The sequence below is a fragment of the Paramisgurnus dabryanus genome, chromosome 24 (genome assembly GCF_030506205.2).
Source record: "Paramisgurnus dabryanus chromosome 24, PD_genome_1.1, whole genome shotgun sequence".
Lineage (NCBI taxonomy): Eukaryota > Metazoa > Chordata > Actinopteri > Cypriniformes > Cobitidae > Paramisgurnus > Paramisgurnus dabryanus.
This window is the reverse complement of record NC_133360.1, coordinates 3583100-3597908: the sequence shown is the minus strand read 5'-3', so window position 1 is coordinate 3597908 and position 14809 is coordinate 3583100. Positions and strand designations below refer to the sequence as shown.

Sequence of the window (14809 nt, the reverse complement as noted above, 5' to 3'; positions counted from 1 at the left end):
ATTATAGCCACGTTAATAACGTTTGGAAGAAACCAAACCGTTTAAAATCGGTAGAAAATTGAGCAAGTTATGGTCATTTTAAAGTAACTGCACCATTAAAATTCAATGCTACGAGTGAACGAGCGCCCTGTGGTAAGATGGCCACCGGGTGATGAGGTTAGAGACTCCGCCGTAACACATCTAGCCTTTATACATATCTATGTTTCGAACGCTTCGAAAAACTGAATCAGTTTACGAAGCAATTGGTTCAATTGATTCGAAGCTTCGAAAAACTTAGTTTCTCCCATCACTACTTTATCGGCGTGTCGATGCCTGTTTGGCACCATCTGCCCCGAGGCATGTGTCCAAAAAATGAAATAATTCTTAGTGCAGCTTTGTATCGTTGCGCGATTCGTTCTATCAAAACTTCGTTTCTGCCGCAGACATAAAAACATAAAAAAATTATTATTTATAAAAACAATACTTAACAATAACATTGTTTTATATTATTTATAACAGTATAAATATTTTAATAAATAACATTTTCTATTAAAACCTTGCACTGAACAAATTCAATTCCTGAATACATTTATGAACTATTATAGCCTACATTATTTTCCACCAAAGAATGTGTTTCTGTTTTGATTTGTTTTGATACAGTATTAACTTGATTTGGTTCCCTCTCTGCAAAAATTAACATTACTGCTCTGTGTAACTGTATAGCAAGCACAATATACTTCATTATACACTCATATTGAGCATTGTTGGGGGTTATGGATTACAAGTAATTTACATAACGTAATATTACTTTTCTGAAGTAACGAGTAAAGTAACGCATTACTTTATAAATGTAGGGTACACATTAATATTTGAGTTACTTTCGAAAAGTAAATAATTTATAAAAGCCTGTTCAAAAAATATACGTACATGTATAGTTTCAGAAGACGTAAATATGCATATGTGCATTGTGTGTCATGCCAAAAATGACACAAAATATCATCTCCAACGTAAATCTGTTTTCTTGGACTACAACAAACACACTGTTGTAAGCAAAAGTTTACTTCCTGGAAGTGGTAATGTAGACAAAGACCTGTAAGTTAACTTCTGTTAGCATTGCATTGTGGGCGAATCTTTTAAACATGGTAAGGAGCATCACATTTCCTGCTGACGTCAGAGATATTCAGGCCAGTCACAACGTAAGATTAGCTTGCCAATAAGGGAAATATAGCGCTTTTCAAATCGGTTTGTTTATGTTAAGGTTAAACATGTTTCATGTGCATGGGGCAGTGTTTTCTTTTAACCTTCCATTTTCGATGTACTGACAAAAGAAACCGCATACAACACATACACATACAACCACATAACGTTACAATTCTCTATTTAAATGGCACAATGCAATTTATTGAATAAACAGTAAATGATATAAATTCACCTCACCTGTGAAGGCATGAAAAACACACACTCACATACTTCAACTACATAAATAGAAGCATAGTTTTTAAATGTGTGAGAATTTCACCATAATTACTAATGACAATAGTTGTTAGAAAAATATTCACAAGTTACGCCTGTTTCACACATACTCTGTCTGCAGTGCGTTTGTGGTGTGCATTGCAGTATGCATGCGGTGGGACACACATGCTGTGCTTGAAATTGTAGGTGACAGGCAGAGTTGTATAAGATTTTGAACATTATACATTAACTACTACGTATACACGAGTATTCATATAACAAAAAACATGTTCACATAACTTAAAATAACAGCATAATGACATGAACAGACAGGGAAACATGATTGACATGAATTACCAGAACAATATTATTGAAATAAACTGATGTAAATGCACCAAACATGCTGTTATATTTAAAGAAATTGTATTCTTACAGTTACATTATATAACTCCTGTTTACTGAGTACATTCGTCTCTGTTATGTTATAGCCCTGAATGACAGGTGTTTGTTCCCCGTCTGTAAAACAAACATCATTTTGGGTATAGGGAAAATTGACCATGCTTTTATTATAGTGAATTTTATTTTTGGCAAATTGATTACGATTTGTATTACCCTAGTTTTACTACAAATACCATGGTTATGGTTATTGTGGTGAGACAATAAAAATAACATTGTGTAATGTAATTGTGTGCTCATCAAACACACATGTTTAATAAAGTCCATACAACAGTCTGTGAGGTTTGTTTCAAACACAACATGTGATGATGTCATACAAGTTCAGTGGAAACATCAGAGAGAAAAAAACACAGAGAGGTGTTAAACTGGAAGTATGAAGCACATGAAGAGTAAGAGAGAGCTCCAGAGTCGTCTTCATCTCATTCACTGCAGACAACAACACCTGATGAAGAAAATGTTTCTTATGTTTGTTTATCTCTCTTTGTGTTTCTGCTGTCTGATGGGTGAGTTATAAAATATGCTTTAAGGGGCGGTTTCCCGGATGGACAGGGATTAGACTATAGACTAAAATAAATGTAAGAGCTGTCCAAACTAAAAAACAACGTGCACTGACATATCTTAAAATACATCAGTGCACTTAGTTTTGCCTCAAATGCACACAAGTAATGTTTTTAGTAAGACATGTTTGTTAAAACTAGTTATATTTTTTAATAAAACTAAGGCCTAGTCCTGGCTCAATCTAATCCTTGTCTGGAAACCACCCCTATATCATTTTTTGGAGCAGTTACTTAGCAGATCTGCACTTGCTTTTATTTTGTGTCTGATTTAATACAATCTGATTTTTATATCTATGATCTTATATAAATGATAAAATATTGTTAAATCAATATCTCATCAAAAAATGTATATTTTTTTTATAAATAATGACACACTCAAAAACTAAAGTCAGCCTTTCTAATGTAAAGTATCATTTGCAAGTTATATTAAATAAATGCATTAAACTAAGACTTTTTTCAGGCTGTTGTGCAAAGGTGAAAAAAATTCATGAAATCTAATTTGCAAAGACAGAACTCGAAATCTTATTTGTAATTTTTTTAAACGACTGCTAAGTTTCTAAGCTTTATTTGACCAACTTAAACTGACTGAAGATATTTAATGTGTGTGAATGTGTTTGTGTGTTCAGGTGTGTTTGGCGATGAAGTGAAGTCAGTGTCAGTGATGGAGGGAGATTCTCTTACTCTACACATTGATATGACTGATATACAGAAAGCTTATCGGATACAGTGGAGGTTTGGCCATAACGAGACTCGTTTAGCTACAATCAACAAAGAAAACAATAGTATCTCAATATATGATGATGTTCTTGATGGGAGATTCAGAGACAGACTGCAGATGAATAATCAGACTGGAGATCTCACCATCACAAACATCACAACTCAACACACTGGACTTTATAATATAACCATCAAAAGCAAACAGAAGCCAAAATCTTACAGATTTAATGTTACGGTCTATGGTGAGTAAAGATTTTCTGGTTACCTAATAACTGTCATTTTTATCTTAGCAATGTAAACACATTTATTAGGGTTTGTAATTGAATATTAAAACTTTTATGCACCTCATTTTTCCAGACTTTCAGTTTTGTGATGTGTTTGGGAATCCTTAAAGTTTAAGTCTATTTTATTTATGAATTCATGACTGAAGACATTAAACACTGTCAACAGATCAGACCTTTGATCCTTATTTTTTTATTCTCTCATGTTTTTCAGCTCATCTGCCCATTCCTGTCATCACCACACAAAACTCTTCACAATGTTCAAACTGTTCATTATTGTGTTCAGTGTTGAATGTGAGAGATGTGAGTCTGTCCTGGTACAAAGGAAACTGTTTATTGTCCATCATCAGTGTGTCTGATCTCAACATCAGACTCTCTCTACCTCTGGAGGTTGAATATCAGGATACAAACACATACAGCTGTGTACTCAACAATAACATCACAAACCAAACTCAACATCTCAACATCACTCAACTCTGTCAGACGTGTCCAGGTACAACAGCTGTGATTATTAGTGTTCATTTACTGAGCTGATCTTAGATCAGAATTAGTTACAGTAATGTATCTTATTATTCATTACAGATATCACCTTCATGAATAAACTTCTGATCTGTTGTGCTGTTGTTGGATGTCTGATGATTGTAGTTGCAGTTCTGATCTTCTGCATCGACAGGAAAAACAGAAACACACAGCAACACGGTAAATACTCAACAATACATTTGTGAAGAAAGTTTAGAGTTTTTTTCCAATGTTTTTTTTCCTGTGTTGTTAAAACAGTTCAGACTGGTGAAGAGGAAATCACTTACACAGAAACAACTTTAAATCAAAAACAAAGATGTAAACCGGTGAGATCAATCTTTATTATTTATATTATTACCTGAAACCTCATAAACACACAACAGCTTGCACTTAGCAAGTGAAGCTCAAGGTTTCAAGGGTTTTATTTGTCAAATATAAAGTCACAGTAGTATAGAGACTATATAACCAGTAGTGAAATGACAGTCAGGAGAGCTCCATGTACAGAATACGAGAGTATACTATAAACATAATAAATATTGAGATGAGCAGGGATATGCAAATAAGTTGTACGAGGTTGGTTCGTAGCAGCAACAGAAAAACAGAAAGTGCCGTATGCAAGTTACAATGTCGGTATATTGAATATCTAAAGATTTCTAGATGAGACATGTTAGTGTTAAGAGTTTAAGATATATTGAATATCTAAAGATTTCTAGATGAGACATGTTAGTGTTAAGAGTTTAAGAGCCTGATGGTCTGGGGAAAGAAGCTGCTCCTAAGTTTCTCAGTTTTTGCCATCAGCCTACGCACGCGCTTACCACATGGCGGCAGGGTGAAAAGACATCTAACAGGGTGGTTTGATTCCTTCATGATTTTAACTGCTTTGCTTTTGCAACAGTTGTGGTGGAGGTCATGCAAAGGTGGTATAGGGCAAACCATGAGATGCGGTCAGCTTCATTCCCACCTCTCTGCAAGTCTTTGCAGTCTTCACTGGAGCTGTTTTCATACCATGTTAGCCATGTTTCCATACACCTATTTTTAGGCACATTCTGGAAAAAATGCCGGATGGAAACGGCGATTCTAAAAATGTGCATAAAAACGCATGAACTCAATTAAGTCGGATAATTTTTTATCCAATGAGAAATGTGCACATAAACTACGATGGAAACACTTATAACCTATGCGTGTTAAAAAAAAGTGCGTTTGATGGCATAACTGGACTAACCAACATATAGCACTCATTTAAATCATCGAAAATAAAGTTTTGGAAGTTCTGAAATAAAAGTCTGTCAATTCAAGGGTTCAGTAATATTACTTTACAAGAAAATACTTCACAGTTTTTCTGCGCGCTTTGAGATGATTATGCACGAAAATGTAGCCTGGGTTTCCCCCATGCTGCAAGTTTAGCATGGCAACTATGGCCCTTTTTTGCCCCTGAGATAGGGAACCAATCACAGAACGGGAGGGGGCAGCAAGACGATGACGATTTCTATGCGACACACCGAAGCAGTTTCGCATTTGGGCTTTTCCACTGGGTTCAGTACGTAGTACCCAATACTTTTTTTAGTATCGACTCGGTTGGGGTTCCAAGCGAGGTGAGCTGATACTAAAATGTGACGTAAAGAAACCCTGTAGATCACTGATTGGTTTGAGAGAATCGTCACTACCAGCACAATCGATAAACACAAGATTAGCTTTCCCTTCGTGTTTGCGCTGTCTCGAGCAAACCTGTTGTCATCTGTGCTTTGTTGTAAGTTCCCAAACTCCCTTTTTAGCGGTGAAAAACATCCAAAGGTTGAGAATCAGGAACACCATACCAGTGTTTACCTTGCAGTTTGTGGTGGTACAACTGCAACGTGCACATGTGTATGTATGCGCAACATTTTAGCAACTTAGCGGAGCATGTTTACTGATACAACGGGTGTTTGGACACTGTCATGTAAGACAGAGGTAACATTAGTGATAAACGTGACATGCAAATAGGGCTGGGCAAAAAAAGTGATTTTCGATTAATCATTATTTTTTTACGTGGATGATTCCAAATCGATTCTCAAAGACCACGAATCGATGCCACCTTCACATAAAAAAAATCAGAGGTATGGAAGCATTTTAGATTTCGCAAGTAAGACTGCGACAATAGTGTTGTGAACAAGAACAAAGCTAAACATGTGATTTGTAAAGCAGAGGTGAAATGCTGTAGTAATATTAAATCTATATTTATTGAGTTGAATCGAGTATGAAAATCGACTCGAGAATCGAAATATGAATCGAAATCGAATCGATCTGGAACATCTGAATCGATACCCAGCCCTACGTGCAAACATCTGTGGTGGTAAATTTTGTGGTGGGCGGACTGACAAATAAAGAAATATATGGGAAATACAGCATTGATGCTACCTTTCCTCGCTCCCACTTTTTGAATGATGTCACAGCGGAAATAAAACGCCTATAATTCCTTCCAGTCTGAAGTGTTACTAAACTCAATGGAAAAGCTAACCGAGCCAAAGTAAAGTGAGCTTTCACGACTCGACTCATGGGGTACTGTAAAAGTGCCACAAGGTACTTTGTCAAGTTATAGAAATGTTAAAATTAGCAATGCTCTTTGCAGCGCAGTATTTGACCAAATGGGTACAATAAAAGCTATTCTGTCAGTTACAGCATGCAGATCCACCCACTTTAAATCAGACGCAAAGCAGACATAATGTAGGGCAATTAGATTACATTTATTTATTTTAATTGAGTTATTAAAAACAAAAAAGGTGCATCAAACAACAGCATCTGTAATTACACCTAAATGTTTTTACCATACCCAGCTCTGATGTCAGATTATTTCAAACTTAACATGCTGTCTATAATCACATTTCATGTATACTTTACATATAGATTTGTAATAATTTGATGATTAAACAGTAATTTTTATTTAATGTTTTGTTTTTATGTTGTGTACAGAGCGTTCCAATGGAGGATAATGTTCTGTATGACGGAGTCAAGATATTGTAAAACCCAACTGAATATTAAAATATTATCAATAACACTGTAATAAAAAGAATCAAAGTGGTTTTAAAACACAATGGGCCTCATTTATCAATCTAATGTAGAAACAAGCGTAAATCCATCCACAAATGTCACTTTACGACGGAGTGATGTGTGATTCATAAAACATGCTGTCAATCTCATTATATGAATGATCCTCGTTGATAAATGTTGCAGATGAAAACGATCATTATTTGAATAATGACCATATAAATTAAGCCTCGCACCTAGAGTTTACTACACGAAGAAATGCTCGGCCACGCATAAGAACTATTAAGCCCCTCCATCGGAAATACACAATATGCTCAGATTGGTTAGCTGGCCTAACCCTAATTGTAAACAGTGACGTCAATATTTCCTTATCAATTTGAGTCTGAAACAGTATTATTTGATTACAGACTGTGGATCATTAAGGCATGTATAGCACCATTTCAGCAGTAACAACATAAACACAGAGCTTTCGTGGTCATCACGTAACGTCCGGTAAACTCTACGAAGAATAAGTAACAAGAAAGTCCTTTAAAAGTAGTTTATTTATATAACAAGCAAAATAAATAAGTAGATTACATAGGAACCCAAAACATTGGTTATTTTCAACAAGGTATTTTTTTAAGATTCAGTTTCAGCAACTAGTCGGGCCAGACGCTTATCGCATCACCGCACGTGCGCCCGATGAAATGGTCTATAGAATGAGTGTAGCTAAATATCTGTCGCCAGATACGAGCCCAATATAAAAACAAACCATGGCTTTACTTAGTACAGTGGCTTTACTACAGCCTTTGAGTAAACACTACATTAACGCTCTAATTAAATAATCATTTACACAGATCACACAAACGGCAACATTCTAAGTTCGCTAGTGGGATTAAAAAGAAGTTTGCAAGTGTTTGTAGCTATTTTTACAGTCTACGGTTTGTAGGTATTTGTCAGATAATTATGAATTAGCATGTAGCTAACTGGCTAGCAGAGCAAAACAGCGCTGTTCTTTGTTTACATTCATGCTACAACATAAAATGTCAATAAATGTAACAGTGTATGTAGGACTAATGACGAATTATATGATTACAGTTCTCTTCAGACAGACTTAAAACAAACTCCTCTCTCGCTATTAACTTTTTCTCATTATTTTTTTTCAGACAGGAAACTGGTAAAACACATCTTCAAGTAACTCAAAACTTGCGTAAACAAGGTGAGAAATAAAGTGACATTTTATTGTAGCCACCGCTCACGTCCATATCGATAAATGCCAAGTCTTGCGTGAAAACGGCTGTACACCCAGTTTTCTGTCATACGCTCGTTTCATAAATGAGGCCCAAAGTATGTTAAATGTTTTATGTTTGTTACTAAATGCGTCATTTCTGGGTTGATGTTAAACCTGATGTGGAAAGAAATGTGGTTATATTCTGTTGTTGGACATGAGATGTGTTTGACTAATAGTGCCTGTTTGTGGTTGATGTATAGCGTATCGGTATAAGAGGTGTGACCTGTGTTTGTTTCTTTCGTTGTAACTCTACACAAAGCAGCTTTAAAATGAATTATTTAATTCATCATTGCTAACGTTTGACAAATAAATTATGTTTTTTAATCAAACAGTGTTGTTACTTTGAGCTCTTACTCTGTGAATGTAAAATAATGAAATGTATGATATATTTGTCACTTTCATGCAGTTGCTCAGTTGGTAGAGCATTGTTTCATTCCTAGTAAACATAAATACTGATAAACTGTACATCTTGTAATGCATTATAAGTCACTTGCAAAAGGCATAAATGGATTGCTCACGCTTTGATCGTGTAAAGAATACTATTAACAAAACTTTTTCCAGTATTAGCAAATATCTATTCTTTATATCTTGGCCTCACACCTCTTCATCTCACACATTAACCACATTTGCCATCCTTAACCCTTTTATAAAAGAGCACATCCTGTTTTTGTCAATGTCAGGGACAAATCTATTTATGCAAAGTGACTTAATACATTGCATTACTAGGTATATCAGAAAATGTTCCCTGGGTTTGAACCCATCACCTCTCACGTTGCTAACGCAATGCTCTACAACTGAGCTATACAGGAGCAAATAAATAATTATGAGGAGTATATGCATATGATGTCCTGAAAGCCGCAATATTTCTGGCTGTCATAACTATTACAAAGATCTGTCATCAGCATTGATCAAGGCGTGTTTAAACTGATCAGAACTAGCTTTATTAAACCAGATCCTTTATTTTACATCAACTGTCATACAGTGTTGTACTGAAATTTTACTGCCTGTAAAAATGTTGACTCCCTTACTTCTGATTGGTTCATACATGCAGGTGGCTGCTACCTGACTGATTCATATTTAAAGCCCACACTGAATCCCATTCTAGTTAATGCTGCTGCTAGTATTATAAGTATTTTGACTTATATTGACTAGTTACATAGCCTGGGTTTCCCCATGCTGCCTTCCGTGCAAATTTATTCACGCACAAGTCTAGCATGGAAACTATGGCCCTTTTTTGCCCCTGAAATAGGAAACCAATCACAGAACGGGGAGGGGGCAGCAAGACGATGATGATGTTTATGTGACACACCAAAGCAGTTTTGTTTATCCAACGCGGGAGTTACTTTTCAATGCAGCCTTAGATTGTGTTCTAAGTAGTTTTGAACGCTTTTTTTTTTTTAAAAGAGCACCTTTTGGCGTTAAACAATTTCATATCCAAGAAGGATGTTTGGATATGGCAAGACATGATAATCACAGAGTTTTATAGGGCCAACCTGCTAGGCATTGTCGTAGATAAAGTACAATTAACTTATAAATGCTAAGTGGTATTTATTAATATCATATTGTCATTATGCCTGTACTGTCGTTGTCACAGTGCCACTAAAGTGTGTTGCTTTTCAATATCAATATACAGTTACCAGTAGTTAGTTGCATACTGTAGCTTTCAGATGTGCACACGTACCGATAAAAGTTGTTGAATTCATGTCGCTCTACCCACATGGAAAGAACCTATATGTGGATATATGTGCATATATGAAACCTATATGCAGCTTATATGCACATATATGCTGCATATATACAGCATATATGCGCATATATGAAACATATATGCAGCTAATATGCACATATATGCAGCACATATACAGCATATATGCACATATATAATAATATATATGCACATATATGAAACCTATATGCAGCTACTATGCACATATATGCTGCACATATACAGCATATATGCCCATATATGATAATATATATGCTGCATATATGCAAAATTGAGGTGCATATATGTGCATATACAGGCCATAAATTATGTGAATTATTAAATAAAGTTATGATGTCTGCACATTTAAAACATTTACAAGATCTGTCTAGGACATGTATAACAAAATGTTTTAATTTAACAGCTACTGTTCAGTGTTATTTAACAGTGACAGTAGCGCAGATGGTAAAGCGAGTTGTCTAATGATCGGAAGGTTGGGTGTTCGAATCCCAGCAGTGGTGTGTGGGATTGCATTTTTTTTGTGATCGGAAGGTTGGAGGTTTGAATCCTGGCTCCTGCAGGTGCAGACTGTCATTGGTTGGACCTTTATTTATGTTTAATTTATTAGCAGCTACAGATTTTAATAATTTTACCAATATATAGGTTAACATATATGTGCATATATGTACATATATGTACATATAATATAGGAAAACGGCCAATTTTATATATGTCACATATATGTAAAACTTATATCAAAACCTATATTGAAACATATATGTTTATATATGTTTTTTCCATGTGGGTATATACGTCATCTGGTAAAATTGAAACGATTGGCTATGAGCTATGTACAGACGCATTTAATAGACATTCGTAGTGCTCTGGGCATTCGCAAACCACGCCTCAAATACGAAAAAATGAGCATATGGTTCCCAGACCACGTCTTATTCTCTTTGAGACTGGTCTGGTGTTAGCCATGCTACTAGTTACATACAATAACACTGCACTAAGCTAGTAGTTAAATCATAATACGAAAAAAGTATATTGAGTTTAACATACTAGGGAACATAGTTGATTTCAGGCAACATTTATTAATGCATTTCAGTCCCATTAAGTTGTCAAGTGTTTACATCATAATAACCTAAATGTACTTGAAGTGTGCACTTATTAGAACAATAGGAAAAAAAACATACAGTGGTGTGAAAAAGTGGGCTTTGCACAAGGACCGGGAAAACTTGCTGTGATAAATGGACCATGAATTTTGTTGTCTACCAAAAAATCCTGAAGGGCAATGTCACCAGGTGACGATCAGTGAGGGCGGAAGCGAAAGTGTGGAAGACGGGTTCCGCCCGACGATGGTTCCGCCCGGACGACTGACTCCAAACACCGGAATTTCCGGGGTTTCCCCGAACACTAAATCAAGCCCGATTACGCACAGGTGAGGGCGATTAATACAGCGTTTGCTGATAGGTCGACGAGAAGAAAAGGCAGAGTACAAAAAAACCTTTGAAGACATCGAACGGGGTGCTTTTGGTGTACTTTGTGTGCGCTGTGTTGCTGCTGTGCAGACTCATTGTGCTGACTTTTACCGATCCCTTGGGGAAGCAAGAGATAGAAGGTGACCGGGCGGAGAGTGATTTGGGCGATTTCACTTGTGAGTGGGCAAGTACAGAGTCATCGAGTGCATTGATGCAGGATCTTGTTGACAACGAACGAGTCGTGAGAAGGCAGGAACACGTTGTGGCCCGAGCCCGATGAGGAGAGGAGATTAAACTTTTTGCCCCTGTGTGTTAGTGAGAGCTGCACCACTATAGCAAGCAGGCAGTGGTGAAACCCAGCGGTCCATCAGAGTGAGTAGCAGTCAAAGTGCACCGTACGGGTTGAGGGTCCTAGTTGTGTCCAGATCGACCTAACCGAAATCTTGGTGTGTGCGGAGCCCGTCGAGAGTTCGCCCCAGCTCGCGACCCCTGTCATTGGAAAAGGAGGGGGAGCTAGGGAAGCGTTCGGCTCCGTGTCGACCGACCCATCAGTCCCCACGACACCCAAGGAGCTTAAGTGGACCGGTGGAGGTATACTGTGCACGGACGCTGCTGCGAAAGCCCACTGTCTGCAGAAGTGAACGAACGAACCCAAGTCTTGTGAGTAACTTGCTTTTTGTGGTGTGTAATATACTTTTGCTTACCGCAATGCTCTAAGGAGGAACGAACCCTGTCAATGGTGTAAACTACTTACCTGTGCCCCAGCGAATGTCCCGAAGCAAATGAGAAAAAAACCCAAGCTTTGTGAGTAACTTACCTTTGTGATGTGTCACCTGCCTTTGCTTACAGCAACGCTCTAAGGAGGAACGACCCGTGTCAACAGTGTGGAACATTAACCTGTGCCCCAGTGAACGCCCCGAAGTGAATGAGAAAAACCCAAGCTTTGTGAGTAACTTACCTTTGTGATGTGTCCTCTACGTCTGTTTACAGCAACGCTTTAAGGAAGAACGAACCCTGTCAATGGTGTGAACCACTTCCCTGTGCCCCAGTGAACGTCCGAAGTGAATGAGAAGAACCCAAGCTTTGTGAGTAACTTACCTTTGTGATGTGTCCTCTACGTCTGCTTACAGCAACGCTTTAAGGAAGAACGAACCCTGTCAATGGTGTGAACCACTTCCCTGTGCCTCAGTGAACGTCCGAAGTGAATGAGAAAAACCCACGCTTTGTGAGTAACTTACCTGTGTGATGTGTCACCCGTTTTGCTTACAGCAACGCTTTAAGGAAGAACGAACCCTGTCAATGGTGTAAACCACTTCCCTGTGCCCCAGTGAATGTCCAAAGTGAATGAAGAGTCCAAGCTTTGTGAGTAACTTACCTTTGTGACGTGTCACCTACCTTTGCTTACAGCAACGCTTTAAGGAGGAACAAATCGTGTCACTAGTGTGGATCACGTACCTGTGCCCCAGCGAACGTCCCTAAGTGAGCGAAAAACCCAATCCTTGTGAGTAACTTACCTGTGTGTTGTGTAACCTACCTTTGTTCTCAGCAACGTCGAAGGAAAGAATGAAAAGTGTCAATAGCATCAACCACTTACCGGTGCTCCAGCAAAGGCCCCGGAGCGGCCAGGAAGTCCTCGCCGCGAAGACCTAGGGGGCACAAGAAGATAAAAAGGAGTTAGGCAAGTAGCGACCCAGTACGGAAACAAGTCACTTATTGCATTTTCCCTGTTCTGCCTCCAGGAAGAAGCGGAGGGCGCCACGGATTGCAGGACGAACCCGAAAAGGGATCCCAGCCCCACTTCATGGTCCAACTCGTCCTGGAGGCGAGAAGAAGATTGTTTTAAACTGCCCTTTCCCCTTTCCCCCTTTCTTTTAAATATTTAAATAAAGATACATTTTAATTGTAGTATACTCGTCTGTCTGGTCATTGGGGTGGTCTTGGGAACCTCCTCGAGGTGGAAAGTAGAGAGGGGCGTGGCCCTTTAGTTATCTGGGGTCCGCCCCGAGCCGTGACAGCAACGTCCGTCCATCTGTTCGTGACCTCAAGCAGAAGTGTACTTGCAGCAGCGAGGACAATGATCCAAAACACACCAGCAAGTCCACCTCTGAATGGCTGAAGAAAAACAAAATAAAGTATTTGGAGTGGCCTAGTCAACCTCAGTCTTTAAAAATGTGGTTAATGCTGGAAAACCTTCCAATGCGGCTGAATTACAAAAATTCTGCAAAGATGAGTGGACCAAAATTCATCCACAGCGCTGTAACAGACTCATTGCAAGTTATCGCAAACACTTGATATCAGTTGTTGCTGCTAAGGGTGACCCAACCAGTTATTAGGTTTAGGGGGCAAACACTTTTTCACACAGGGCCATGTGGTTTTGCATTTTGTTTTCCCTTCATAATAAAAACCTTTATTTAAAATCTGCATGTTGTATTAACTTGTATTATCTTTGTATTATTAATATTTAAATTAGTTTCATAATCTGAAACGTTATGACAAACATGCAAAAAAATCAGGAAGGAAGCCAACACTTTTCACACCATTGATGAGATATATATATATATATATATATATATATATATATACCCACATATAATACTGGAACTGGGTATTGGGAGATGCTCAATATTAAATGATCAGAACAGGGCACAAAAGACTTGATCAGTGCATTTTTAGTCATCCGTTTCTTTAGTTTTAGGTAGTAACTCACTAACATAGTGATGCACTCACTCAAGCTATAAATGACACACACTCATTAATCTTACTTTCAAAGTGCAGTACACACATAAACAAGATATTATATGCTGTTAAGATCCCTTAATATTTTATGTTGAGTAGAGAGTCATCTAGTGTACACTACAGGAATTCACCTCCCTCTTCATGATCAGATCTGACTGTGATCAATATAAACACGTCTTTTAGATGCCACAGACAACTAAATCATTACTTATAACTTCATTTACATTTTTACAGTCAGTGCTAATAAGAATCTGGGTCTTATATATAAAAAACACGATTTTAGTGGGACATTTTCAATATATATAGTAAATAAACAGAAAAACTTCTCAAATGTTTAAAATGTAAACACCAGTTTTGTGTGATGAAATCAACATTATTGTTTGTGTAAAGTTATATAAAACGTTTATACATTTTGTTGCATTGATATGCCTTTATATAGACAAATAAGCAATATTTCTACACTAAACTTGTGTGAACACATATAGCCTAGTGTTTACCTCTCATCAGGGGCGGACTGGCCATCTGGCACACCGGGCAGTTTCCCGGTGGGCCGACGTACTTTTTGGGCCGCTACATCTCATACTATCTTTGTCTGCTGAGCAGCCCAGTTAGCGTCTTTTTCTAGATAGACCGGC

General features: G+C 37.7%; 1 protein-coding gene across 1 annotated transcript; it reads left to right on the top strand.

Moving 5' to 3' along the window:
- Positions 1-89: 89 nt before the first annotated feature.
- Positions 90-10903, top strand: LOC135748094 (uncharacterized). The gene is made up of 5 exons (XM_073813575.1): positions 90-3403; positions 3657-3935; positions 4025-4141; positions 4220-4287; positions 6908-10903. Exons 1-5 carry the CDS (start codon positions 3043-3045, stop codon positions 6956-6958), a joined length of 876 nt encoding a protein of 291 aa, XP_073669676.1. The 5' UTR covers positions 90-3042; the 3' UTR covers positions 6959-10903.
- Positions 10904-14809: the final 3906 nt, after the last annotated feature.

Coding starts and splice junctions, on each gene's coding strand:
- LOC135748094 (XM_073813575.1), top strand. CDS start 3,043: ATGTGTGTGAATGTGTTTGTGTGTTCAGGTGTGTTTGGCGATGAAGTG. Junction 3,404..3,656: donor ATTTAATGTTACGGTCTATG/GTGAGTAAAGAT, acceptor CATGTTTTTCAG/CTCATCTGCCCATTCCTGTC. Junction 4,288..6,907: donor AAAAACAAAGATGTAAACCG/GTGAGATCAATC, acceptor TGTTGTGTACAG/AGCGTTCCAATGGAGGATAA.